This window comes from Anas acuta, chromosome 37 (genome assembly GCF_963932015.1).
Source record: "Anas acuta chromosome 37, bAnaAcu1.1, whole genome shotgun sequence".
Taxonomy (NCBI): Eukaryota; Metazoa; Chordata; class Aves; order Anseriformes; family Anatidae; genus Anas; species Anas acuta.
This window is the reverse complement of record NC_089015.1, coordinates 1-26,296: the sequence shown is the minus strand read 5'-3', so window position 1 is coordinate 26,296 and position 26,296 is coordinate 1. Positions and strand designations below refer to the sequence as shown.

General features: G+C 60.2%; 4 protein-coding genes across 4 annotated transcripts; 2 read left to right on the top strand and 2 right to left on the bottom strand.

The window, feature by feature from the left end:
- Positions 1–603: 603 nt before the first annotated feature.
- Positions 604–9,765, bottom strand: LOC137846676 (mucin-3A-like). The gene is made up of 13 exons (XM_068664747.1): positions 9,437–9,765; positions 7,314–8,801; positions 6,090–6,506; positions 5,757–5,864; positions 5,539–5,654; positions 5,400–5,458; positions 3,913–4,058; positions 3,756–3,824; positions 3,517–3,679; positions 2,645–2,824; positions 2,402–2,490; positions 2,253–2,311; positions 604–1,701 (listed from the first exon to the last, which is right to left on the bottom strand). The coding sequence occupies exons 2-13, from the start codon at positions 7,354–7,356 to the stop codon at positions 1,672–1,674; spliced, it is 1,479 nt and encodes a 492-aa protein (XP_068520848.1). The 5' UTR covers positions 7,357–8,801; positions 9,437–9,765; the 3' UTR covers positions 604–1,671.
- Positions 9,766–10,312: 547 nt separating this feature from the next.
- Positions 10,313–15,409, bottom strand: LOC137846681 (mucin-3A-like). The gene is made up of 9 exons (XM_068664753.1): positions 15,271–15,409; positions 15,064–15,194; positions 14,703–14,970; positions 14,548–14,616; positions 13,909–14,071; positions 13,682–13,828; positions 10,782–10,882; positions 10,625–10,680; positions 10,313–10,524 (listed from the first exon to the last, which is right to left on the bottom strand). The coding sequence occupies exons 1-9, from the start codon at positions 15,407–15,409 to the stop codon at positions 10,486–10,488; spliced, it is 1,113 nt and encodes a 370-aa protein (XP_068520854.1). The 3' UTR covers positions 10,313–10,485.
- Positions 15,410–15,474: 65 nt separating this feature from the next.
- On the top strand, positions 15,475–26,094 carry LOC137846680 (calphotin-like). Its single transcript, XM_068664752.1, has 14 exons — positions 15,475–15,529; positions 15,686–15,999; positions 16,093–16,248; positions 16,432–16,839; positions 17,956–18,156; positions 18,622–18,819; positions 19,873–20,079; positions 20,608–20,700; positions 22,045–22,395; positions 23,359–23,628; positions 24,436–24,663; positions 24,757–25,533; positions 25,720–25,812; positions 25,969–26,094. Exons 1-14 carry the CDS (start codon positions 15,475–15,477, stop codon positions 26,065–26,067), a joined length of 3,450 nt encoding a protein of 1,149 aa, XP_068520853.1. The 3' UTR covers positions 26,068–26,094.
- Positions 20,082–22,304, top strand: LOC137846679 (uncharacterized). The gene is made up of 3 exons (XM_068664751.1): positions 20,082–20,172; positions 21,238–22,059; positions 22,183–22,304. The coding sequence occupies exon 2, from the start codon at positions 21,289–21,291 to the stop codon at positions 21,925–21,927; it is 639 nt and encodes a 212-aa protein (XP_068520852.1). The 5' UTR covers positions 20,082–20,172; positions 21,238–21,288; the 3' UTR covers positions 21,928–22,059; positions 22,183–22,304.
- Positions 26,095–26,296: the final 202 nt, after the last annotated feature.

Genomic DNA, 26,296 nt, shown 5'->3' with positions numbered 1-26,296 from the left:
AGCCGGGCTCCACTCACCCGCCACATCCCTGCAGAGGAGGAGGAAGAGGAGGACGAAGAGGAGGAGGAAGGCCCAGGTGCAAACCCCCATCTTGGTGCCCCCCAGCCCTGCGGTGCTGCTAGCAGCATCCCAGTGCAGAGTTATGCCAGGGGCATCAGTGGCGGTGGGGAACTTTGCCCCTCTGCGGGGAGGAGCCACGCGTCCCCGCCTGGGGCTGCCCCGGGGAGGGCGGTTCTTGGGGGCGTGCAGCCGTGCCCAGACCCCTCATGGGCACCACGACCCCCGAGCAGACCCCCCACACCCTCCCCGTTATCACCACCATCACCACCGCCACCACCACCCTGGGGGGCACGGCGGCGTCACGGGGAGGGGGCGTTCGCCCCGTTCAAGGTGAATCTGACCCAAACTGGGGAGCAGGGGCTGTGGGGTCTGGTGGCCCACGGTGCTGGTGGGGACCCCCCCAAGGAGGACCCAGCTGGACCCCAGAGGCTGCAGCCCCCAGGGGGCTGGGATTAGGCAGTTCCCATTTCCACCTTCGTGTAGCTGGCATGGGGCCCCGGGAAGGTGCGGCCGCGCCAGGCGAGGTGGCACCAGCAGAATATTTATTGCCTTTTGGGATGGGCACATGCAAAACCAGGCGTCCCCCCCCTCTATGAGCCGGGCTCTGCAAACAGAGGCGTTTCCTCTTCATCAATGAGCAAACAAACGCGCCCCAGACCCGCCAAGCCCATTAGCAGTCACGTCTACACCATCCTGGCCAGCTTCCAGCTGTGTTGGAATTCTCCCAGATCAATTCCAGCCTTGGATGGGTCTTTACAGATTAATTCCAACCACGTTTGGGTCTTGTGAGATTGTTTACAGCCTTGGCTGGGTCTTTCCAGATTAATTCTAACCATGTTTGGGTCTTCTGAGATCATTTCCAGCCTTGGCTGGGTCTTTCAAGATCGATTCCAACCATGGCTGGGTTTACTGAGATCATTTTCAGCCTTGGCTGGGTCTTTCCAGATTAATTCCAACCATGTTTGGGTCTTGTGAGATTGTTTACAGCCTTGGCTGGGTCTTTCCAGATTAATTCTAGCCATGTTTAGATTTTCTGAGATCGTTTTCAGCCCCAGCTGGGTCTTTCCAAATCGATTCCAACCCTGATTGGGTCTTCCCAGCTCAATTCCAGCCCCGGTTGGGTCTTCCCAGCTCAGTTCCAGCCCCGGTTGGGTCTTCCCAGCTCAATTCCAGCCCTCCCAACCATGACCCAAGCCCCCAGCCCAAGCATGCCCTTGGCTGTGCTCTCCCAACCCCAGCTGCCCACATTATTTTTCAGAAGACAACAAAAATACGTTAATAAATATAATTAAATATATTTCCACAGGGACGAGGCTCGTCCTGCTCTGGCCCAGGCGAAGCTCCGCAAGCAAGGATGGGACCTTGGTGCTATTGTGTCCTCTCCAGCGAGGGGTCCCCAAGGCCATGGGAGACCCCTCTTCTCTCACAGAAGAACCAGATCCAGCCTGTTTTTGCCCCAAAAATGAGAAATGCTGAGAGCAGGACGTTTTCCCACATGGCGAGGTCAGCGGTTGCTGCCACCCAAACCGAGGGTCCTGTGTGGTGGGCGATGGAGGGCATCGAGGTGGTCTTGGCCCCTCCTCAAGCTGGTTTTGGGGGCCACTTCGCAGCTCACAGGGACACCACACCTTCTGCTTGCCCCTGTGAAGAGGGAAGGAGCATTGAGGCCAGCTCCAGGGTGGCCTGGAGAAGTTGTGGAGGCCCCGTTGCAAATCTTCAAGACCAGGTTTGGCTTCGGGGCTTCAAGGAACCCGATGTGGTGTGAGACATCCCTGGATGGCTTGGACTGGGTGAGCTTCAAGGCTTCCTTCCATCCCGTCCCAACTCATCCCATCCCAACTCGTCCCATCCCATCCCAACTCGTCACGTCCCAACTCGTCCAGTCATTGCGTCCCATCCCATCCCAACTCATCCCGTCCCAACTCATCCCATCCCAACTCCTCCAGTCATTGCGTCCCATCCCATCCCAACTCATCCCGTCCCAACTCATCCCATCCCAACTCCTCCAGTCATTGCGTCCCATCCCATCCCAACTCATCCTGTCCCAATTCGTCCCATCCCAACTCCTCCAGTCATTGCGTCCCATCCCATCCCAACTCATCCCGTCCCAACTCATCCAGTCATTGCGTCCCATCCCATCCCAACCCATCCCACCCCACAGCTCTACCACAGCCACCGTCTTGGGCACCCACCAGCGCAGGAGGGTCCGCCACCTCCGCGTTGATCCTATAGGAGCTGTGTGCGTAGGGACCTGGATGGGGAGAAGACTCCAGTGAGGTTCCATCAAGGGTGAGGGGCTTCTCCCCGTGAAGGGTCTGGGTTTGCCCCCACCGGGTCTCACCTTGACGTGGCGTCGAGCCTCTGCCGTTGACGTGGTAGATGCCGGTGGCACGAGCGTTGCGCTTGCCTTCTGGCCAGCTGTTGTCCTCGCTGTGGAGCAAGGCCATGGGGTGGGATGGGGCCGAACCCTCCCCCCCCATGGGGAAAAGCTGCCCCCTCCCCCAAACTGAGGCCAAGGGGCACTTCTGAGGGTGCTGGACCTCCTCTCTGGACCTCCCCTGGCTGCCCACCCTGCTCCCCTCACCTGGTGCTGGGCGTTTTTCTCTTCCCCTGGGCCAAGCAGATGGAGAGGATGATGGAGAGGACGAGGAGGATGAGGAGGGTCAGCCCCAGCCCCAGCCCCACGCCCAGCCCCAGCCCCAGTTTGCTGATGTGGGTCTGGCAGCGATCACCGGAGGAGAGGAACCAGGGCACGTCAGGGCAGCTGTGGGAGAAGACACGGCATGGGAAGGGTCCTGGACACCCGGATCCGGCCCCGGGTGGTCATCGGGGGTCAGGATCCTTCAGGAGTCCCGCTGGGTTCCCAGGATCCTTCCCAGAGGTGGGGAGAAGAAGCCAGCCCCATGTCCATGGGTTGGGGTCAAGGATTGGGGTTTGGGGGTCAAGGATTGGGGTTTTGGAGGACAAGGAATGGGTTTTGGGGTCAAAAGTTGGGGGTTGGAGGTCAAGGGTTGGGTGTGGGGGTCAAAAGTTGGGATTTGGAAGTCAAGGGTTGGGTGTGGAGGGCAAGGATTGGGTTTGGGGGACAGAAGTTGGGATTTGTAGAGCAAGGGTTGAGTTTTGGGGGACAAGGATTGGATTTTGGGGGTCAGAAGTTGGGATCTGAAGATTAATGATTGGATTTTGGAGGGCAAGGGTTGGGGTTTGGGGTTGAAAAGCTGGAATTTGGGTTCAAGGATTGGGGATGGGGTTTGTAGCATGGGATAGGGCTTGGGGTGGGAGTAAGGGCTGGGTCCCAACGCTGCGACCAGAACCAGATTTGGGTTGGGACGGGGCTGGGTTCAACACCAGACCCTGGCTATCGGGCAGCGTTGGGCAGCTTGGGACCGACAGGAGGGGCAAAATCTGGGGCGAAAGACCAAGATTTGGGGGCAAGGTCGGGCGGGCAGCGCTCACAAGCAGCGGGGCCCGTCCAGCGTCACCCGGCACAGCCCGGTGCCGCAGTCGATGGTGCCGGGGACGTTGAGGGTGCAGTTGGTGACGCAGAGGAGGCTGTTCTTCACCCAGTAGGGGTAGTAGAACTGGCTGAAGTTGGCCGGCGAGTACTTGCGGCAGAGCTCTACAGGGGGACGGTGACACCCATCAGACCCCGTCCCCGTCCCGCTCCCCACCACCGCCCCCCTGCCCGCGCTCACCGGTGGCGTTGAGCTCCGGCGTGGCGGCGAAAGCCCTCCGGGAGGCGACCGCGCCGAAGCAGAGCCCTCCTGTAAGGGATTGGGGGGGTCACCACAGCCACCCCTTGGTGCAAGAAATGGGGTGAGGGGGCCCGACCCTACGCCCCCCAGCACCCACCCGCTCCCTCGGTGCAGTTTTGGGGCTGGATGGCGGCGTTGGAGGCCTCCAGCAGCTCCCGAGTCCTCTGGCCGAGGCTGGCGTTGGCTTGGTCCCCGGCTGGAGGCTGCAGCAGGACTTTGTAGTTCACCACCACGCTGCCTGCCCTGGGGGGCACGAAGGGTGGGGGGTGAGGGACACGGGGGGGGGGGGGGGGCTCCTCGTCCGTTCCCATCCCCGTGCTCTTCATCCCTTTCTTCATCCCCTTCTTCATCCCCTACTTCAGGCCCTTCATCATCGCCAGGCCCTTCTTCATCCCCATCCCATTCTTCATCCCCATCCCATTCTTCATCCCCAGCCTCATCTTCATCCCCATGTCCTTCTTTATCCCCATCTTCCTCCTCAGCCTCATCTTCATCCCCAGGCCCTTCTTCATCCCCATGCTGCCCTTCTTCATCCTCACGCCCTTAATCTCCATCTTCATCCCTGTCCCCAACCTCATTTTCATCCCAAGTCCTTCTTCACCCCCATCCCTATCTTCATCTTCATCCCCATCTTCAGGCCCTTCATCATCCCCAGGCCCTTCTTCATCCTCATCCCCATCTTCATCTCCAACCTCATCTTCATCCCCATGTCCTTCTTTATCCCCATCTTCCTCCTCAGCCTCATCTTCCTCCTCAGCCTCATCTTCATCCCCATGCTGCCCTTCTTCATCTTCATGCCCTTAATCTCCATCTTCATCCCTGTCCCCAACCTCATCTTCATCCCAAGTCCTTCTTGACCCCCATCCCTATCTTCATCTTCATCCCCATCTTCAGGCCCTTCTTCATCCTCATCCCATTCTTCATCCCCAGCCTAATCTTCATCCCCATGTCCTTCTTTATCCCCACTTTCCTCCTCAGCCTCATCTTCATCCCCCTGCTGCCCTTCATCCCCATGCCCTTCATCGCCATCTTCATCCCTGTCCCCAACCTCATCTTCATCCCAAGTCCTTCTTCACCCCGATCCCTATCTTCATCTTCATCCCCATCTTCAGGCCCTTCATCATCCCCAGGCCCTTCTTCATCCTCATCCCATTCTTCATCCCCAGCCTCATCTTCATCTCCAACCTCATCTTCATCCCCATGTCCTTCTTTATCCCCACCTTCCTCCTCAGCCTCATCTTCATCCCCCTGCTGCCCTTCATCCCCATGCCCTTCATCGCCATCTTCATCCCTGTCCCTAACCTCATCTTCATCCCAAGTCCTTCTTGACCCCCATCCCTATCTTCATCTTCATCCCCATCTTCAGGCCCTTCTTCATCCTCATCCCTATCTTCATCCCCAGCCTCATCTTCATCCCCATGCCCTTCATCGCCATCTTCATCCCTGTCCCCAACCTCATCTTCATCCCAAGTCCTCCACCCCCATCCCTATCTTCATCCCCATCCCCATGCCCTTCATCCTCATCTTCCTCCCCATCCCGTCCCGTCCCGTCCTGTCCCGTCCTCGCCTTGGCCACAAACTCACGTCAGAGCCAGCACCCGGGTGCCGCGGTAGCCGGAGACGTTCCGGTAGACGCGATCCATCTGGGGAGGGGGAGACACGTTGTCACCCGTCGCGACACGGGGCTGCCGTGGTGACACCGTCGCGGTGCCGGGGCACTCACCGTGCGGCTGAACTCATCGGCGAAGCTGCGGAAGGCGGCGGACGAGGGGTCCCCCATGTCCCCGGAGAAGCGGCGGTTGGTGACGCGCGCCATCAGCGCCACGCTGGGACCCAGCTCTTGGGGAGGAAGAGGAGGAGGAAGAGGAGGAGGTTGGTGAGGTCCCACGGCGCGTCCCCAAGGTTAGGGGGGACAACGGGGACATCCCCGTCCTGCCTCACCCGCTGTGATGTTGATGGTCGAGGCCCCAAACTGGCAGTGGGCTCCGTCCACGTTGGGGGGACACAGGCAAACGGTCCCAGTCCAGTACCCCCCGTTCAGACAGGGGTCTGTGGGGAGAGGGGGGGGGGGGCGTGAGTACTCCCCCTGCACCCCCCTTTTCGCACAGCCACCTCCCACCCGGCACAGTTGCTGGAGTTGGAACGGGGAGAAAAGGCAACGCCAACGGCCTTGGGCTTGGAGCGGCCTCCGTCGAGGTCCACGGTGCCACCGACCTCCACGGGGGGGCCTCCAAATCTCCTGAGGGAGCCCCGGGGAGCCGAAGGGCCACCAACCTGCGGTGGTAGGGACGGTGGTGGTGGTGGTGGTGGTGGTCCTCCTGGTGCTCCTCGGCGTGGCCTTGGTGGTAGGGCGAGCGGTGGTCATGGTGGTCGCGGCGGTGGTGGCGGCGGTGGTGGCGGCGGCGGTGGCGGTGGTGGCACCTTGCCTCTCGCACCGGGGCCCTTCGAAGCCCGGGGGGCAATAGCACTCGGTGCCCACGGCCGTGCCCCCGTGCTGGCAGGCGGTGGCCTCGTCGCGGACTTCGCAGCGGCGTCCCGACAGCCCCGGGGGGCAGAGGCAGCGGTCGCCCACGGCGGTGCTGCCGTTGGCGCAGCGGGCGCCGGGCTCCGGCCTCTCGCAGGTGAGGCCGCTGAAGCCGGGCGGGCAGAGGCACTCGGTGCGGTTGGCCACGCCGCCGTTGAGGCAGGAGACTGCGAAGGGGAAGGCCGGGTGGGCGACCTCCTCCTCCTCCTCATCTTCATCCCCCCCAGGAGGTGTCGTTCCCCCCCCCCCCTCCTCCTCTTCCTCTTCCTCTTCCTCCTCCCCACTTTTCCCCTCCCGGCTCTTGGAAGCCCCCTGGGGTGCCCGGTGGGTGGCCTCCATCTGGCCTCCCTCCCCAGGAGGCCCCCACCCAGGGACACCCCGTTCCGTCCCCTCCTCCTCCTCCTCCTCCGTCCGCCCCGCAAGACCCCAGGTTCCTCCTGACCAAGGGCAGGAGACCCCAACCCCCCCCAAGGAGACCCTCCCCCCCGAGCCCCAACCACGGGGTGCTGCACCCACTTCCATCCTCTCCTCCTTCTTCCTCCCCTTAAGAAGAACCCAACACCCCAAGGACCCCAAAACCCAAAGAACCCCACACCCCAAGGACCTCCCACCCCAAGGACCCCAAAACCCCAAAGACTCTCCTGACCCCAAGGACCTCCCATCCCAAGGACCCAATGCCCCAAGGACCCCAAAACCCCAAGGACCCCAAAACCCCAAGGACCCAATGCCCCAAGGGTCCAATGCCCCAAGAAACCCCCATCCCAAGGGCCCCAACACCCCAAGGACCCCCACCCCAAGGACCCAATGTCCCAAGGACCCTCCCCACCCCAAGGACCCCCCAACCCCAAGGACCTTCCCCACCCCAAGGACCCAATGTCCCAAGGACCCTCCCCACTCCAAGGACTCCCCAGCCCAAAGCCCTTCCCCACCCCAAGGACCCCCACCCCAAGGACCCCCCACCCCAAGACACCCACTGGCCGGAGGGCTGGACCCATGTGGCAGGAAGAGGCAGATCATGGCCGTGACAGTGCTGTTGGTGACAGCGGTGACACGGTGGTGCTGGGATGGGGCGGGGGTGTCCCCGTGGTGGCCGTCATGTTGGTGGGGGCGGTCGGGGGGGTGACATTGCTTTTGGGGGGGGGTCGTGAGCGTTGCGTTGACTTCCCCACGCGTCGTTGCGTTGCTTTCCAAGGGCGTTGGCTCCGTGGTTTCACTTTCTGGGGGGGCCGTGAGCGTCGTGTTGCTTTCTGGGGGGGCCAGAACCGTGACATCGCTTCCCGGGGGGGACACGAGTGTTGTGTTTCTCCCTGGGGGGGGTCACAAGCGTTGCGTTGACTTCCCCGTGTGTTGGCGGCGCGGTCGTTGCGTTGCTTTCCAAGGGCGTTGGCACCGTGGTTTCGCTTTCAGGGGGGGCCAGAAGCGTGGTGTTGCCTCCTGGGGGGGTCACGAGTGTCGTGTTGCTTTCTGGGGGGGTCCACGACCGTGACGTTACTTTCGGGGGGGGGGCAGAAGTGTTGTATCCTTGCTGGGGGGGTCACGAGCGTTGCATTGACTTCCCCACGCATTGTTGTATTGTTTTCCAAGGTCGTTGGCTCCGTGGTTTCGCTTTCAGGGGGGGCCGTGAGCATCGTGTTGCTTTCAGGGGGGGCCGTTACCGTTGTGTTGCTTTCTGGGGGGGGCAGGAGCATTGTATTCCTTGCTGGGGGGGTCACGAGCGTTGTGTTGACTTCTCCACGCGTCGTTGCGTTGCTTTCCAAGGTTGTTGGCTCCGTGGTTTCGCTTTCTGGGGGGGGCGTGAGCGTCGTGTTGCTTCCCGGGGGGTCACAAGTGTGATGTTGCTTCCCGGGGGGGCCGTGGATGTCATGTTGCTTCCCGGGGGGGTCCCGAGCGTTGCGTTGACTCCCCCCCCCTCTTGGCGTCGTGGTCGCGCCGTCGCTTTCCCGGCGCATCATCGCCGTCCCGTTGCTCGCTGGGGGGGTCGCGAGGGTGGCGTTTTCCCCGGGGGGGGGCCGTGACCGGGGTCTCACTTCCCCCTAACGTCCCCCCCCCCCACTGTCACCGTCACCCCCCTCATCTCATCCGTGGTGGCGGTGGCACTGAAACACTCGCAGCGGGGCCCCCCACGTCCCCGGGGGGGCATCGGCAGGCGCCCCCCCCCAGGGTCCCCCCGTTGAGGCAAGAGGTGGGGGGCTCGGGGAACTGGCACCTGGCCCCCCCGAAACCGGGGGGGCAGACGCAGGAGGTCCCGAAGGCCGTGCCCCCGTTGCGGCAGGCGCCCGAGGGGTCGGGGAGCTCGCAGAGGGGCCCCCCCAAGCCGGGGGGGCACAGGCACTTGGTGCCCACCGGGGTGCCCCCCCCGCGGCAGGCCCTGGTGGGCTCGGGGGTCTCGCAGCGGGTGCCGTTGAAGCCGGGGGGGCAGGCGCAGGACTCCCCCACCGCCGTGCCGCCGTTCTGGCAGGGGGCTACAAGGAGGGGGGGGGCAGCGTGTGAGACCCCCGGGGGGGGGCATAGAGCGGCTGTGAACCCCCCCCCCAAATGCACCTCAGAGGGTGGGGACCCCCCCCTTAAATCTGGCCGGGACCCCCCCCACCCAAGGGGTCCACTAAATGAGGAACCCCTTTAGCCAGGACCCCCCCTTACCCATAAATACCCCTTACCCAAGACCCCCCCTTACCCGAAAGACCCCCCCCCTTTATTTAAACCTCCCCCCTTACCCCAAAGACCCCCCCCTTTACCTAAAGACCCCCCCTTACCCAAGAATCCCCCTACCCAATGACCCCCTTACCCAAAGACCCCCCCCACCCAAGAATCCCCTTTACCCAGGACCCCCCCTTACCCGAAACCCCCTTACCCAAGACCCCCCCCTTACCCAAAAATCCTCATTACCCAAGCCCCCCCCACCCAAATACCCCCCTTACCCTCAAATCCCCTTACCCCAAGACCCCCCCCAAACACCCCCTTACCCCAAATTCCCTTACTCACCCCCCCCTTATCCAAAGACCCCCCCCAAAATCCCCTTACTCACCCCCTCCTCTTACACAAAGACCCCCCCCCCAAATTTCCCACCCCCCAACCCCCCCCAGCGCCCCCCACTCACCCGAGGGCTCCACAACGGGGACGAAGAGGAGGAGGAGGAGGAGGAGGAGGGGGAGGAAGAGGAGGCAGCGGAGCAGCATCGTGCCGGGGGGGGGGCCCTTCGCCTGCCGTCGCCGCCGGGGGGGGGCTGCGTCTCGCCCCCCCTTTTATCGGGGAGCCCAGGGGTGGGCGGGGGCCGGCCCCGATAAGATTGGGACAAGAGGCGGCGCCTCCCGGGGCGGTGCCCCCCCCCCACGCCTTGGCCCCAAATCTGACCCCCCCCCATTACGTGTCCCCATCCCCCCCCCCCCGTGGCTGTTGAGTCACCGGGAGGGGGGCGGGAGGGTTTCGTGAGTGGCCCGGTCCCCCCCCCAAAAAAAAAGTCCCTGTATCCCCCCAAAAAAGTCCTTGCCCCCCCCCAAAAAAAAGTTCCTTGTGCCCCCCAAAAGTCCCTGTCCCCCCCCCAAAATGTCCCTGTCCCTCCAAAAAAGCCCCCCTCCCCCGTAAAAAATGATCCTGCCCCCCCCCTCCATCTCCTCGGGGTATCCCAGTGTGTCCCAGTATAACCCAGTACATGCCCCCCCCCCCCAGGACTGAGCCACAGGGGTTGCCTCCCGCCCCCCCCCCCGAGTTACTGGGGACCCCCCCCAACCTGCTTCCCCCCCCCCCCCCCAAATTCCCAAAGACCCCAAATTCCCAAGAACCCCTCCCAAATTCGGTGCACCCCCCACCTCCTCCCCCTCCCCTCAAGGTGCTGGGACCCCCTAAATAACCCCCCCCACCCCCAAATATTCCCCCCCCCCCCCCAAATTTCTCCCCCCCCTATTTTGGGTGTGCTCTGATTTAGGGCCCAGGACCCACCCCTGATTAACGGAGCCAATTAGCCAGGACTAACGAGAGCAATTAATTTATTACAGGCTGGGGGGGGGCAAATAAATAATAAATAGAGGGAGGGGAGCGGGGGGGGGGGGGCCCTGGGCACGGCCCGCGTGCCGGGGGCCCAGCCCGTGGCGGGGGGGGGGGGGGGGGCAGAGCCGTGGGGGGGGGGGTCTCCGCGCTGTGGAGGGGTCCTCACGGCGGGGGTCTCAGCGAGGGTCTGGCGATCTGCATCTGGGGGGGGGAAATAAAGGAGGGGAGGGGGTTAGAGGGGTCTGGGGGGGGGGCTGAGGGGTGGGGGGGTCAGGTCTGAGGGAGGGGGGGGGGCACCCACCGGGATGTCGGTGTTCACAACGTCCAGCGAGGGCGTGAAGCTCCGTACAGTGCCGCCTGTTGAGGATATTGGGGGGGGGGGGGGGTGAGCAGCTGTGGACCCCCCCCCCACAGATGCTGACCCCCCCCCCCCATCCTCCCCAGAGCCCCCCCCGGACCTGTGTTGGCGCCGTTGTTGATGAAGAGGAAGCCGTCGGGTGACGTCCAGGTGCAGCCGTCTTCCTCGTACCAGCTGTCCCCAGCGCTGGACGCAGCGTTCCTGGGGGGGCAGCGCCAGGGGGCTCAGAGGGGGGCGGAGGGATGGGGGGAGGGGGGCTGTGCCCCCCCCCCCAGCATGGCCAGGTGTCCACCATCAACCCCACACCGAAGCAGAAGACCCCAAGGGTACGTACCCACCACACAAGATGCTTTGAGGGAAAGACCCCCAACTCAACCCAATTTAACCCAATCCAACCCAATTCAACCCAACTCAACCCAACTTAACCCAATCCAACCCAATTCAACCCAACTTAACCCAATCCAACCCCATTCAACCCCACTTAACCCAACTCAACCCCAACTCAACCCAACTTAACCCAATCCAACCCAATTCAACCCAATTCAACCCAACTCAACCCAACTCAACCCAACTAACCCAATCCAACCCAACTCAACCCAACTTAACCCAACTTAACCCAATCCAACCCAATTCAACCCAATTCAACCCAACTTAACCCAATCCAACTCAATTCAACCCAACTCACCCCAACTTAACCCAATCCAACCCCAACCAACCCAACTTAACCCCCAACTTAACCCAATCCAACCCAATTCAACCCCCACTAACCCAATCCAACCCAACTCAACCCCAACTAACCCAACTTAACCCAATCCAACCCAATCAACCCAATTCAACCCAACTTAACCCAATCCAACCCAATTCAACCCCAACTCAACCCAACTTAACTCAATTCAACCCAACTCAACCCAATCCAACCCAATCCAACCCAATTCAACCCAACTCAACCCAACTAAACTCAATTCAACCCAACTCAACCCAATTCAACCCAACTCAACCCAACTTAACCCAATCCAACCCAATTCAACCCAACTTAACCCAATCCAACCCAATTCAACCCAACTTAACCCAACTCAACCCAATCCAACCCAACTTAACCCAATCCAACCCAATTCAACCCAATTCAACCCAACTCAACCCAACTCAACCCAACTTAACCCAATCCAACCCAACTCAACCCAACTTAACCCAACTTAACCCAATCCAACCCAATTCAACCCAATCAACCCAACTTAACCCAATCCAACTCAATTCAACCCAACTCAACCCAACTTAACCCAATCCAACCCAACTCAACCCAACTTAACCCAACTTAACCCAATCCAACCCAATTCAACCCAACTTAACCCAATCCAACCCAATTCAACCCAACTTAACCCAATCCAACCCAATTCAACCCAACTCAACCCAACTCAACCCAACTTAACCCAATCCAACCCAATCAACCCAACTCAACTCAACTCAACCCAACTCACCTCACTCAACCCAACTTAACCCAATCCACCCAATTCAACCCAACTTAACCCAACTTAACCCAATCCAACCCAATTCAACCCAACTTAACCCAATCCAACCCAACTCAACCCAACTCAACCCAATCCAACCCAATTCAACCCAATTAAACCCAACTCAACCCAACTTAACCCAATCCAACCCAATTCAACCCAACTTAACCCAATCCAACCCAATTCAACCCAATTAAACCCAATCAACCCAATCCAACCCAATCCAACTCAACTCAACCCAACTTAACCCAATCCAACCAATTCAACCCAATTTAACCCAATCCAACCCAATTCAACCCAACTCAACCCAACTTAACCCAATCCAACCCAATCCAACCCAATCCAACCCAATCAACCCAACTCAACCCAACTCAACCCAATCCAACCCCAATTCAACCCAACTTAACCCAACTTAACCCAATCCAACTCAACTCAACCCAACTCAACCCAATTCAACTCAACTCAACCCAACTCAACTCAATCCAACCCAGTTCAACCCAACTCAACCCAACTCAACCCAATCCAACCCAGTTCAACCAACTCAACCCAACTTAACCCAATCCAACCCAATCCAACCCAACTCAACCCAACTTAACCCAACTCAACCCAACTCAACCCAACTCAACTCAATCCAACCCAATTCAACCCGACTTAACCCAATCCAACCCAATTCAACCCAACTCAACCCAATTTAACCCAATTTAACCCAATCCAACCCAATTCAACCCAATCCAACCCAATTCAACCCAACTCAACCCAACTTAACCCAATCCAACCCAATTCAACCCAACTTAACCCAATCCAACCCAATTCAACCCAACTTAACCCAATCCAACCCAATCCAACCCAACTCAACCCAACTTAACCCAATCCAACCCAATTCAACCCAATTCAACCCAACTTAACCCAATCCAACCCAATTCAACCCAACTTAACCCAATCCAACCCAATCCAACCCAACTCAACCCAACTCAACCCAACTTAACCCAATCCAACCCAATTCAACCCAACTCAACCCAACTTAACCCAATCCAACCCAATCCAACCCAATTCAACCCAACTCAACCCAACTTAACCCAATCCGACCCAATCCAACCCAATTCAACCCAACTCAACCCAACTTAACCCAATCCAACCCAATTCAACCCAACTCAACCCAACTTAACCCAATCCAACCCAATTCAACCCAACTTAACCCAATCCAACCCAATTCAACCCAACTTAACCCAATCCAACCCAATTCAACCCAACTTAACCCAACTCAACCCAACTCAACTCAACTCAACCCAATTCAACCCAACTCAACTCAACTTAACTCAGCCCAACCCAATCCAACCCAACTCAACCCAACTCAACCCAACTTAACCCAACTCAACTCAATCCAACCCAATTCAACCCAACTCAACTCAACCAATCCAACCAACCCAACTCAACCCGACCCCAACTCAGCGAACCATCCCAACCTAACCCAACCCAACCATTCCTGCCCCTCTACCTTTTCCTCCTCTTCGCCAGCAGCACGATAAAGACGATGCAGGCGATGAGCAGCACCGCGATCACCACCCCCAGCCCGGTGGCCACCTTGCTGATGCGCCCGGAGCACCGGCTGCCCGTGTACCAGTAGAGCGACTCATCCCAGCAGCTATGGAGACAAGGAAAGGTCAGACCCAGTGGTCCCACATGGTCGGGGGGGCCCACAGGGGGACGCGTGGTGGCACTCACAAGCACTGTGGCCCGGCACGGGTGACGTGGCACAGGCCGTGGTTGCAGTTGATGGTGCCGGGCGTGTTGGCCGTGCAGTTGGTGACGCAGTAGAGGGTGTTGCTCATGTTCACCGCGTAGTAGTAGTCCTGGTAGCCGATGGGGGCCTGCTGCTGGCACAGTGCTGAGGAGGGGGCACGGGGGAGTCAAATGGGGTGGTGGTGTGCGTAGGGGCTGGTGGGGTGCATGGGGGGCTCAGGGGGCATGTAGGTGGCGGGTGGGACTTATGGGGGTGGGTGGGGTGCCTAGAGGGTGGTGGGCTTTATAGGGGGCTAGTGGGGCTTGTAGCGGACTGGTGGGGCTCATGTAGGGTGGTGGGCTTTATGGGGGGCTGGTGGGGCTCATAAGGGGCTGGTGGGGTTCATGGGGGTCTTTTGGGCTTCATGCGGCTCATTGGGGTCTCTTGGGGATCATTGGGGTTGAGTAAAGTGCGTAGGGTCTGGTGGGCTTCATGGGGGTCTTTTGGGGGCTCATGGGGCTTGTGAGGCTCATAGGGGCTGGTGGGCTTCAAGGGGGTCTCATGGGGCGCGTAGGGGATGGCGGGCTGCATAGGAGACTCGGGGGGGTGCATGGGGGTCCATGGGGGCACCCCGGCCTCACCGTCAAGCGTAGGGGACTCCGTCATGTTCTTGACGACGGGGCTTTCCGACACCACGAGGCAGACGACGGCTGTGGGGGGAGAGAGGCTGTCAGGGACCCTTCTTCAGGGCCTCCCTTGGGGGTCGGGGGGCGAGGGGGGAGGACGGGGCACCCACAGGTGTCGTGCGTGCAGTTGCCCTGGCTTTCGGCAGTCTCCTTAAGCTTCTGCACCAGCTCCTCCGTCTTGTTCTGGAACTCCTCGCTCAGGTCGGGGCTGGCAACGGTGCTGAAGATGACCTCGTGGTCCACCTCGAGGCCGGTGCCCTCGGGGAGGATCACGGGGGCTCTGCGCACCCGGGCTCCCCGCCTGCTGGAAGCTGCGGGCCTGATGCTGAGGATCTTCACGCCCTGGTAGCCGGGCACGGAGCCGTAGATCTTGGCCATCTGCCAGGGTGAGGGGTGCCGTGAGGACGTGTCCATTGTGGCCCGGCCTCCCCTTGCCCAACCCGGCCTCCCCTCGTGCTCCCTGGTCCTCACCTCCTGCCGAAAATGCCTGGCGAATTTCTCGTAGGCCTCCGAGCGGGGGTCCTGCAGCTCCTCCGTGTAGTTGAAGTTGGTGACGGTCACCACCAGCTCCACGTTGGCCACGATCGTCCCCTCCTCGACGGCTGCGGGAGGCAGGAGAGGGGTGAGCGCGGGGAGGCCGGGGGGAGGCCGCGGGCTGGGGGGGGGGGGCACACTTACAGATGTCGGTGGGGATGGAGGCGGTGGAGTACTCGCACAATGGGCCGTAGAAGTCCAAGAGGCAGAGGCACTTGTTACCATCGTAGGTGCCTCCGTTCTGGCACAACACTGCGGGGAGAGTGGAGGTCAGGGGGGGCATCAGGGGGCACCCAGGGGTGGGGGTCCCGCGAGGAGAGCCCGGGGAAAAGGGGAAGAAGTGGAGGCATGGGAGGAGGGATGGAGGAGGGAGGAAGGCGAGAGGAGGGAGGACGGGGGAGAGGTGGAGGCTGACCTGCAGGAGTGGTGGTGGTGGTGGTGGTGGTGGTGGTGGTGGCTGGGGTGGTGGCGGTGGAAGTGACACCAGTGGAGGTGGTTTCAGTGGTGGTAGGTGGAGAAGACGTTAATCCAGACGTGGTGGAGGCCGTTGTGGTCACAGGCGTGGAGGTGAGGCCTGTGGAGGTGCCTGGAGTTGTACTGGAGGCTGTGGTGGTCTCAGAAGACGTGGTCGAGGCTGATGTGGAGGTCAGAGGAGTGGAAGTGAGTCCTGAGGAGGTCCCTAGAGTCGTTGAGGAGACCGTGGAGGTCGCGGAAGAGGTGGTGGAGGCCACAGTGGAGGTCCCCAAAGTGGAGGTGAGGCCGGTGGATGTTGCTGGAGTTGTGCTGGAGATGGTGGAGGTCTCAGCTGAGGTCGTGGAGGATGATGTGGTGGTCACTGGTGTGGTTGAGGAGACTGTGGAGGTCTCGGAGGAGGTGGTAGAGGCTGTTGTGGAGGACACAGCCGTGGATGTGAGGCCAGTGGAGGTGCCTGGAGTTGTACTGGAGGCCGTGGAGGTCTCAGCTGAGGTGGTGGAGGCCACGGTGGAGGTCAAAGGAGTGGAGGTGAGGCCTGAGGAGGTCCCTGGAGTGGTTGAGAAGGCCGTGGAGGTCTCAGCTGAGGTGGTGGAGGCCACACTTGTGGTCAAAAGAGTGGAGGAAGAAGCAGTGGAGGTCTCTGAGGAGGTGGTGGAGGCCACGGTCGAGGTCCATGCTGTGGTGAGCCCTGTGGAGGTCAATGGTGTGGTTGAGGAGGCCGTGGAGGTCTCTTGGGAGATAGTAGAGGCAGATGTGGAGGTCAAGGGTGTGGAGGTGAGGCCTGTGGATGTTCCTGCAGATGTTGTGGACGCTGTGGAGGTCTCTGATGAGGTGGAGGAGGCCAGAGTTGAGGTCCATGCTGTGGAGGTGAGGCCTGAGGAGGTCCCTGCAGTGGTTGAGGAGACCGAGGAGGTCTCGGAAGAGGTGGTGGAGGCTGCTGTGGAGGTCACCGGTGTGGAGGTCAGGCCTGTGGAGGTGCCTCGGGTGGTTGAAGAGGCCGTGGAGGTCTCAGAAGAGGTGGTGGTGGCCACAGTGGAGGTCACAGGTGTGGAGGTGAGGCCTGAGGAGGTTCCTAGAGTTGTACTGGAAGCTGTGGAGGTCTCAGCTGAGGTGGTGGAGGCCACAGTAGAGGTCAAAGGAATGGAGGTGAGTCCTGAGGAGGTCCCTGGAGTCGTTGAGGAGGCCATGGAGGTCTCTGAAGAGGTGGTGGAGGCCACTGTGGAGGTCACAGGCGTGGAGGTGAGGCCTGTGGATGTTCCTGCTGTAGTTGAGGAGGCCGTGGAGGTCTCTTGGGTGGTGGTAGAGGCTGTTGTGGAGATCACAGATGTGGAGGTGGGGCCTGTGGAGGTCTCTTGAGTTGTATTGGAGGCCGTGGAGGTCTCAGCTGAGGTGGTGGAGGCTGCTGTGGAGGTCATGGGGGTTGTAGTAAGGCCTGTGGAGGTCCCTTGAGTGGTTGAGGAGGCCGTGGAGGTCTCAGCTGAGGTGGTGGAGGCCACAGTTGTGGTCAGAAGAGTGGAGGAAGAAGCAGTGGAGGTCTCTGAGGAGGTGGTGGAGGCCACGGTCGAGGTCACTGCTGTGGAGGTGAGGCCTGTGGAGGTCAATGCTGTGCTTGAAGAGACTGTGGAGGTTTCAGAGGATGTGGTGGAGTCTGTGGAGGTCTCCTGGGAGGTGGTGGAGGTTATTGTGGAGGTCACTGGAGTGGTGGTGAGGCCTGTGGTGGTCCCTGGAGCTGTACTGGAGGCCGTGGAGGTCTCAGCTGAGGTGTTGGAGGCTGCTGTGGAGGTCTCGGGGGTTGTAGTGAGTTTTGTGGAGGTCCCAGGAGTGGTTGAGTAGAAAGTGGAGGTCTCTGAGGAGGAGGTGGATGCCATGGTAGAGGTCCCTGGAGTGGAGGTGAGACCTGTGGAGGTTCCTGGAGCTGTACTGGAGGCTGTGGTGGTCTCAGCTGACGTGGTGGAGGCCACAGTGGAGGTCATGGAGGTTGTACTGAGTCCTGTGGAGGTTCCTGGAGTGGTTGAGGACACAGTGGAGTTCTCTGAGGAGGTGGTGGAGGCTGTGGTAGTGGACCCCGGAGTAGAGGTCAGGCCTGTGGAGGTTCCTGCTGTTGTACTGGAAGCGGTGGAGGTCTCAACTGAGGTGGTGGAGGCTGCTGTGGAGGTCACGACGGTTGATGTGAGTCCTGTGGAGGTCCCTGGAGTGGTTGAGGAGGCCGTGGAGGTCTCTTGGGAGGTGGTGGAGGCCATTGTGGAGGTCACAGGTGTGGAGGTGAGGCCTGAGGAGGTGCCTGGAGTGGTTGAGGAGACCGAGGAGGTCTCTGAAGAGGTGGTGGAGGCCACAGTGGAGGTCCCCAAAGTGGAGGTGAGGCCTGTGGATGTTGCTGGAGTTGTGCTGGAGACAGTGGAGGTCTCACCAGAGGTTGTGGAGGATGATGTGGAGGTCACCAGAGTGGAGGTGAGGCCAGTGGAAGTGCCTGGAGTTGTGCTGGAGGCCATGGGGGTCTCAGAAGTTGTGGTCGAGGCCGATGTGGAGGTCAAAGGAGTGGAAGTGAGGCCTGTGGAGGTCCCTGGAGTGGTTGAGGAGGCCATGGAGGTCTCTTGGGTGGTGGTAGAGGCTGTTGTGGAGATCACAGATGTGGAGGTGGGGCCTGTGGAGGTCTCTTGAGTTGTATTGGAGGCCGTGGAGGTCTCAGCTGAGGTGGTGGAGGCTGCTGTGGAGGTCATGGGGGTTGTAGTAAGGCCTGTGGAGGTCCCAGCAGTGGTTGAGTAGAAAGTGGAGGTCTCTGAGGACGTGGTGGATGCCGTGGTAGAGGTCCCTGTAGTGGAGGTGAGGCCTGAGGAGGTTCCCAGAGTTGTACTGGAGGCTGTGGTGGTCTCAGATGACGTGGTGGAGGACAATGTGGAGGTCATGAGTGTTGTAGTGAGGTCTGTGGAGGTTCCCGGAGATGTTGAGGATGCTACGGAGGTCTCTGAGGTGGTTGTGGAGGCCGTGGTAGAGGTCCCTGGAGTGGTGGTGAGGCCCGTGGAGGTCAATTGTGTGGTTGAAGAGACTGTGGAGGTTTCTGAGGATGTGGTGGAGGCGACTGTGGAGGTCACAGGCGTGGAGGTGATGCCTGTGGAGGTTCCTGGAGATGTTGAGGAGGCCGTGGAGGTCTCAGCTGAGGTGGTTGAGGCCACACTTGTGGTAAAAAGAGTGGAGGAAGAAGCAGTGGAGGTCTCTGAGGAGGTGGTGGAGGCCACAGTCGAGGTCCATGCTGTGGAGGTGAGGGCTGTGGAGGTCAATGGTGTGCTTGAAGAGACTGTGGAGGTTTCAGAGGATGTGGTGGAGTCCGTGGAGGTCTCCTGGGAGGTGGTGGAGGTTATTGTGGAGGTCACTGGAGTGGTGGTGAGGCCTGTGGTGGTCCCTGGAGCTGTACTGGAGGCCGTGGAGGTCTCAGCTGAGGTGGTGGAGGCTGCTGTGGAGGTCATGGGGGTTGTAGTAAGGCCTGTGGAGGTCCCAGCAGTGGTTGAGTAGAAAGTGGAGGTCTCTGAGGACGTGGTGGATGCCGTGGTAGAGGTCCCTGGAGTGGAGGTGAGGCCTGAGGAGGTTCCCGGAGTTGTACTGGAGGCTGTGGTGGTCTCAGATGACGTGGTGGAGGACAATGTGGAGGTCATGAGTGTTGTAGTGAGGTCTGTGGAGGTTCCCGGAGATGTTGAGGATGCTGCGGAGGTCTCTGAGGTGGTTGTGGAGGCCGTGGTAGAGGTCCCTGGAGTAGTGGAGAGGCCCATGGAGGTCAATGGTGTGGTTGAAGAGACTGTGGAGGTTTCTGAGGACGTGGTAGAGGCCACTGTGGAGGTCACGGGCGTGGAGGTGAGGCTGGTGGATGTTGCTGGAGTTGTGCTGGAGATGGTGGAGGTCTCACCGGAGGTGGTGGAGGCAGCTGTGGAGGTCAAAGGAGTGGAGGTGAGGCCAGTGGAGGTTTCTGAAGTGGTTGAGGATGCAGTCGAGGTCTCTGGGGAGGTGATGGAGGCCAGAGTTGAGGTCCGTGCTGTGGAGGTGAGGCCTGAGGAGGTCCCTGGAGTGGTTGAGGAGACCGAGGAGGTCTCTTCAGAGGTGGTGGAGGCCTCTGTGGAGGACACAGCTATGGAGGTCAGGCCTGTGGAGGTGCCTGGGGTGGTTGAAGAGGCCGTTGATGTCTCAGAAGAGGTGGTGGAGGCCACAGTCGAGGTCACAGGCATGGAGGTGACGCCTGAGGAGGTTCCTGAAGTTGTACTGGAGGCTGTGGAGGTCTCAGCTGAGGTGGTGGAGGCAGATGTGGAGGTCAGAGGAGTGGAGGTGAGTCCTGAGGAGGTCCCAGCAGTGGTTGAGGAGACTGAGGAGGTCTCGGAAGAGGTGGTGGAGGCCATGGTAGAGGTCACAGCTGTGGATGTGAGGCCAGTGGAGGTGCCGGGAGTTGTACTGGAGGCAGTGGAGCTCTCTGAGGAGGTGGTGGAGAACATTGTGGAGGTCACAGGGGTTGTAGTAAGGCCAGTGGAGGTTCCTGGAGTGGTTGAGGAGGCCGTGGAGGTCTCGGAAGAAGTGGTGGAGGCCACAGTGGAGGTCAGTGGTGTGGAGGTCAAACCTGTGGAGGTTCCTTGACTTGAACTGGTGGTTGTGGAGGTCTCAGCTGAGGTGGTGGAGGCTGCTGTGGAGGTCATGAGTGTTGTAGTGAGGCCTGTAGAGGTGCCTGGAGTGGTTGAGGAGGCCGTGGAGGTCTCTGAGGAGGTGGTGGAGGCTGTGGTAGTGGTCCCTGGAGTGGAGGTGAGGCCTGTGGATGTGCCTGGAGTTGTACTGGAGGCCATGGAGGTCTCAGCTGAGGTGGTGGAGGCCACACTTGTGGTCAAAAGAGTGGAGGAAGAAGCAGTGGAGGTCTCTGAGGAGGTGGTGGAGGCTACAGTTGAGCTGACTGGTGTGGAGGTGAGACCTGTGGAGGTCCCTGGACCGGTTGAGGAGGCCGTGGATGTCTCTTGAGTGGTGGTGGAGGCCACGGTCGAGGTCTCTGCTGTGGAGGTGAGGCCTGTGGAGGTCAACGGTGTGGTTGAGGAGGCCATGGAGGTCTCTTGGGAGGTGGTGGAGGCCGTTGTGGAGGTCACAGGTGTGGAGGTCAGGCCTGTGGAGGTGCCTGGAGTTGTGCTGGGCGTCATGGAGGTCTCAGAAGATGTGGTCGAGGCCGATGTGGAGGTCAAAGCAGTGGAAGTGAGGCCTGTGGAGGTGTCTAGTGTGGTTGAGGAGGCTGTGGAGGTCTCTGAGGAGGTGGTGGAGGCCACAGTCGAGGTCGAAAGAGTGGAGGTGAAGCCTGTGGTGGTACCTGGAGATGTTGAGAAGATTGTGGAGGTCTCGGAAGAGGTGGTGGAGGCAGATGTGGAGGTCAGGGTTGTGGAGGTGAGGTCTGTGGAGGTTTCTGGAGTAGAGGTGGAGGCCGTGGTGGTCTCAGATGAGGTTGTAGAGGCCACTGTGGAGGTCACAGGTGTGGAGCTGATGCCTGTGGAGGTCCCTGGAGTAGTTGATGATGATGTGGAAGTCTGTGGGGACGTGGTGGAGGCCGCTGTGGAGCTCATGGGTGTGGAGGTCAGGCCTGTGGAGGTTCCTGGAGTTGTACTGGAAGCTGTGGAGGCCGCTGTGGAGGTCACAGGCGTGGAGGTGAGGCCTGTGGATGTTGCTGGAGTTGTGCTGGAGATGGTGGAGGTCTCACCAGAGGTCGTGGAGGATGATGTGGTGGTCAATGGAGTGGTTGAGGAGACCGTGGAGGTCTCGGAAGAGGTGGTGGAGGCCATGATAGAGGTCACAGATGAGGATGTGAGGCCAGTGGAGGTGCTGGGTGTTGTACTGGAGGCTGTGGAGCTCTCTGAGGAGGCGGTGGAGAACATTGTGGAGGTCACAGGGGTTGTAGTAAGGCCAGTGGAGGTTCCTGGAGTGGTTGAGGATGCAGTGGAGGTCTCAGCTGAGGTGGTGGAGGCTGTGCTAGAGGTCCCAGGAGTGGAAGTGAGGCCTGTGGATGTTCCTGGAGACGTTGAGGAGGCCGTGGAGGTCTCTTCAGAGGTGGTGGAGGCCACTGTGGAGGTCACAGGTGTGGATGTGAGGCCTGTGGAGGTTCCTGGAGTTGTACTGGAGGATGTGGAGGTCTCAGCTGACGTGGTGGAGGCAGATGTGGAAGTCAAAGGTGTGGAAGTGAGGCCTGTGGAGGTTCCTGGAGTGGTTGAGGATGCAGTGGAGGTCTCTGAGGAGGTGGTGGAGGCCATGGTAGAGGTCCCTGGAGTGGAGGTCAGCCCTGTGGAGGTCTCTGGACCGGTTGAGGAGGCCGTGGATGTCTCTTGAGTGGTGGTGGAGGCCACGGTCGAGGTCTCTGCTGTGGAGGTGGGGCCTGAGGTGGTGCCTGGAGTGGTTGAGGACACTGTGGAGGTCTGTGGGGAGTTTGTAGAGGCTGTTGTGGAGGTCTCCAGAGTGGAGGTGGGTCCAGGGGAGGTTCCTGGAGTTGTGCTGGTGGCCGTGGAGGTCTCTTGGGAGGTCGTAGAGGCCACAGTTGAGGTCAGGATTGTCGAAGTGAGGCCTGTGGAGGTCTCTGGAGTAGAGGTGGAGGCCGTGGAAGTCTCAGAAGAGGTGGTGGAGGCCGCTGTGGAGGTCACACCTGAGGATGTGAGGCCAGTGGAGGTGCCAGGAGTTGTACTGGAGGCTGTGGAGCTCTCTGAGGAGGTGGTGGAGGCAATTGTGGAGGTCAAAGGAGTGGTTGTGAGGCCTGTGGTGGTCCCTGGAATTGTACTGGAGGCCGTGGAGGTCTCAGCTGAGGTGGTGGAGGCCACACTTGTGGTCAAAGGAGTGGAGGAAGAAGCAGTGGAGGTCTCTGAGGAGGCGGTGGAGGCCACGGTCGAGGTCACTGGTGTGGAGGTCAAGCCTGTGGAGGTCAACGATGTGGTTGAGGAGGCTGTGGATGTCTGTGGGGAGGTTGAAGAGGCCATTGTAGAGGTCTCTGGTGTGAAGGTGGAGGCTGTGGCGGTCTCAGATGAGGTTGTGGAGGCCACTGTGGAGGTCAGAGGTGTGGAGCTGATGCCTGTGGAGGTCCCTGGAGTAGTTGAGGAGGCTGTGGAGGTCTCTTGGGAGGTGGTAGAGGCAGATGTGGAGGTCAAGAGTGTGGAGGTGAGGCCTGTGGAGGGGCCTGGAGTTGTACTGGAGGACACGGAGGTCTCAGCTGACGTGGTGGAGGCAGATGTGGAAGTGAAAGGTGTGGAGGTGAGGCCTGTGGAGGTTTCTGGAGATGTTGAGGACGCAGTGAAGGTCTCTGAGGAGGTGGTGGAGGCCGTGGTAGAGATCCCTGGAGTGGAGGTGACGGCTGTGGGGGTAACTGCAGTGGTTGAGGAGGCCGTGGATGTCTCTTGAGTGGTGGTGGAGGCCACGGTCGAGGTCTCTGCTGTGGAGGTGAGGCCTGAGGTGGTGCCTGGAGTGGTTGAGGAGGCCGTGGAGGTCTGTGGGGAGGTGGTGGAGGCCGTTGTGGAGGTCTCCAGAGTGGAGGTGGGTCCAGGGGAGGTTCCTGGAGTTGTGCTGGTGGAGTTGGTGGTCTCATATGAGGTTGTAGAGGCCACTGTGGAGGTCACAGGTGTGGAGCTGAAGCTTGTGGAGGTTCCTGGAGTGGTTGAGGATGCAGTGGAGGTCTCAGAAGAAGTGGTGGAGGCCACAGTGGAGGTCACTGGTGTGGAGGTCAAACCTGTGGAGGTTCCTTGACTTGAACTGGTGGTTGTGGAGGTCTCAGCTGAGGTGGTGGAGGCTGCTGTGGAGGTCATGAGAGTTGTAGTGAGGCCTGTGGAGGTGCCTGGAGAGGTTGAGGAGGCTGTGGAGGTCTCTGAAGAGGTGGTGGAGGCCACTGTGGAGGTCACTGGTGTGGATGTGAGGCCAGTGGAGGTTCCTGGAGTTGTACTGGAGGACGTGGAAGTCTCAGCTGAAGTGGTGGAGGCCACACTTGTGGTCAAAAGAGTGGAGGAAGAAGCAGTGGAGGTCTCTGAGGAGGTGGTGGAGGCCACAGTCGAGGTCACCACAGATGAAGTGAGGCCTGTGGAGGTCTCTGGAGTAGAGGTGGAGGTCATGGAGGTCTCTTGTGAGGTGGTGGAGGCCGCTGCGGAGCTCATGGCTGTGGTGGTGAGGCCTGTGGAGATCCCTGGGGTGGACGTAAAGGCTGTGGAGGTCTCAGCTGACGTGGTTGAGGCCAAAGTTGAGGTCCATGATGTGGAGGTGAGGCCTGAGGTGGTCCCCGGAGTTGTTGAGGAGACCGAGGAGGTCTCGGAAGAGGTGGTGGAGGCCGCTGTGGAGGACACAGCTGTGGAGGTCAGGCCTGTGGAGGTGCCTGGAGCTGTACTGGAGGCTGTGGAGCTCTCTGAGGAGGTGGTGGAGGCTGTTGTGGAGGTTATGGGTGTAGAGGTGAGGCCTGTGGAGGTTCCTGGAGTGGTTGAGGACGCAGTGGAGGTCTCTGGGGAGGTGGTGGAGGCCACAGTCGAGGTCAAAGGAGTGGAGGTGAGGACTGAAGAGGTGCCTGGAGTGGTTGAGGAGAACGTGGAGGTCTCTTCAGACGTGGTGGAGGCCACTGTGGAGGTCACAGTTGTGGAGGTGAGGCCTGTGGAGGTTCCTGAGTTTGTAGTGGAGGCCGTGGAGGTCTCAACTGAAGTGGTGGAGGCCACACTTGTGGTCAAAAGAGTGGAGGAAGAAGCAGTGGAGGTCTCTGAGGAGGTGGTGGAGGCTACAGTCGAGCTGACTGGTGTGGAGGTGAGACCTGTGGAGGTCCCTGGACCGGTTGAGGAGGCCGTGGATGTCTCTTGAGTGGTGGTGGAGGCCACGGTCGAGGTCTCTGCTGTGGAGGTGAGGCCTGAGGAGGTGCCTGGAGTGGTTGAGGAGGCTGTGGAGGTCTGTGGGGAGGTGGTGGAGGCCGTTGTGGAGGTCTCCAGAGTGGAGGTGGAACCAGGGGAGGTTCCTGGAGTTGTGCTGGTGGCCGTGGAAGTCTCTTGGGAGGTCGTAGAGGCCACAGTTGAGGTCAGGATTGTTGGAGTGAGGCCTGTGGAGGTCTCTGAGGAGGTGGTGGAGGCCATGGTAGAGGTCCCTGGAGTGGTGGTGAGGCCTGTGGACATGCCTGGAGTGGTTGAGGAGGCTGTGGAGCTCTCTGAGGAGGTGGTGGAGGCCACAGTGGAGGTCAAAGGAGTGGAGGTGAGGCCTGTGGTGGTACCTGGAGCAGAAGTGGAGGCCGTGGAGGTCTCTGAGAAGATGGTGGAGGCCGCTGTGGAGGACACAGCCGTGGATGTGAGGCCTGTGGAGGTGCCTGGAGTTGTACTGGAGGACGTGGAGGTCTCAGCTGAGATGGTGGAGGCCACACTTGTGGTCAAAAGAGTGGAGGAAGAAGCAGTGGAGGTCTCTGAGGAGGTGGTGGAGGCCACTGTGGAGGTCACAGTTGTGGAGGTGAGGACTGTGGAGGTTCCTGGGGTTGTACTGGAGGCTGTGGAGGTCTCAGCTGAGGTGGTGGAGGCCACAGTTGAGGTCAGTGTAGCTGAAGTCGGGCCTGTGGTGGTCCCTGAAGTGGAGGTTGAGGATGTGGAGGTCTCACCAGAGGAGGTGGAGGCAGATGTGGAGGTCACAGTTGTGGAGGTGAGGTCTGCGGAGGTTCCTGGAGTAGAAGTGGAGGCCGTGGAGGTCTCAGCTGAAGTGGTGGAGGCCACAGTTGTGGTCAAAAGAGTGGAGGACAAAGCCGTGGAGGTCTCTGAGGATGTGGTGGAGGCCGTTGTGGAGGTCTCCGGAGTGGAGGTGGAACCAGGGGAGGTTCCTGGAGTTGTGCTGGTGGCCGTGGAGGTCTCTTGGGAGGTCGTAGAGGCCACAGTCGAGGTCAGGATTGTTGAAGTGAGGCCTGTGGAGGTCTCTGGAGTAGAGGTGGAGGCCGTGGAGGTCTCGGATGAGGTTGTAGAGGCTCCTGTGGAGGTCACAGGTGTGGAGGTGAGGCCTGTGGAGGTGCCTGGAGATGCTGAGGACACTGAGGAGGTCCCTGAGGAGGTGGTGGAGGCCGTGGTAGAGCTCCCTGGAGTGGAGGTCAGGCCTGTGGTGGTTCCTGGAGTAGAAGTGGAGGCCGTGGAGGTCTCTGAGGAGGTGGTGGAGGCCACAGTCGAGGTCATCGTAGTTGAACTCGAGCCTGTGGTGGTCCCTGAAGTGGAGGCTGAGGCCATGGAGGTCTCTTGGGAGGTGGTGGAGGCCGTTGTGTAGGTCACTGGTGTGGAGGTGAGGCCTGAGGAGGTCCCTGGAGTAGAAGTGGAGGCCGTGGAGGTCTCGGCTGAAGTGGTGGAGGCCACAGTTGTGGTCAAAAGAGTGGAGGACAAAGCCGTGGAGGTCTCTGAGGAGGTGGTGGAGGCCGTTGTGGAGGTCTCCGGAGTGGAGGTGGGGCCAGGGGAGGTTCCTGGAGTTGTGCTGGTGGCCATGGAGGTCTCTGGGAGGTCGTAGAGGCCACAGTCAAGGTCAGGATTGTTGAAGTGAGGCCTGTGGAGGTCTCTGGAGTAGTGGTGGAGGCTGTGAAGGTCTCAGCTGAGGTGGTGGAGGCTGCTGGAGAGGTCATCGTAGTTGAAATCAGGCCTGAAGTGGTCCCTGAAGTGGAGGCTGAGGCCGTGGAGGTCTCTTGGGAGGTGGTGGAGGCAGATGTGGAGGTCACTGGTGTGGAGGTGAAGGCTGTGGA

What these genes read in the sequence shown, in the direction of transcription:
- LOC137846679 (XM_068664751.1), top strand. Translation starts at nt 21,289, where the DNA reads ATGGTGGAGGTCTCACCAGAGGTCGTGGAGGATGATGTGGTGGTCAAT.
- LOC137846676 (XM_068664747.1), bottom strand. Translation starts at nt 7,356, where the DNA reads ATGATCTGCCTCTTCCTGCCACATGGGTCCAGCCCTCCGGCCA. An exon ending in TGGGTCCAGCCCTCCGGCCA is followed by an intron (nt 6,507 to 7,313) that starts GTGGGTGTCTTG and finishes TCCCCTTCGCAG; the next exon opens with TCTCCTGCCTCAACGGCGGC. An exon ending in CACCGTCCCTACCACCGCAG is followed by an intron (nt 5,865 to 6,089) that starts GTTGGTGGCCCT and finishes CTCTCCCCACAG; the next exon opens with ACCCCTGTCTGAACGGGGGG.
- LOC137846680 (XM_068664752.1), top strand. Translation starts at nt 15,475, where the DNA reads ATGGGAGGAGGGATGGAGGAGGGAGGAAGGCGAGAGGAGGGAGGACGG. An exon ending in CAGTGGAGGTCTCTGAGGAG is followed by an intron (nt 18,820 to 19,872) that starts GTGGTGGAGGCC and finishes GTCTCAGCTGAG; the next exon opens with GTGGTGGAGGCAGATGTGGA. An exon ending in CTGTGGAGGTCTCTGAGGAG is followed by an intron (nt 24,664 to 24,756) that starts GTGGTGGAGGCC and finishes CTCTCTGAGGAG; the next exon opens with GTGGTGGAGGCCACAGTGGA.
- LOC137846681 (XM_068664753.1), bottom strand. Translation starts at nt 15,409, where the DNA reads ATGCCCCCCCTGACCTCCACTCTCCCCGCAGTGTTGTGCCAGAACGGA. An exon ending in CCAGGCATTTTCGGCAGGAG is followed by an intron (nt 14,971 to 15,063) that starts GTGAGGACCAGG and finishes TCACCCTGGCAG; the next exon opens with ATGGCCAAGATCTACGGCTC. An exon ending in CGTGCCGGGCCACAGTGCTT is followed by an intron (nt 13,829 to 13,908) that starts GTGAGTGCCACC and finishes TTGTCTCCATAG; the next exon opens with CTGCTGGGATGAGTCGCTCT.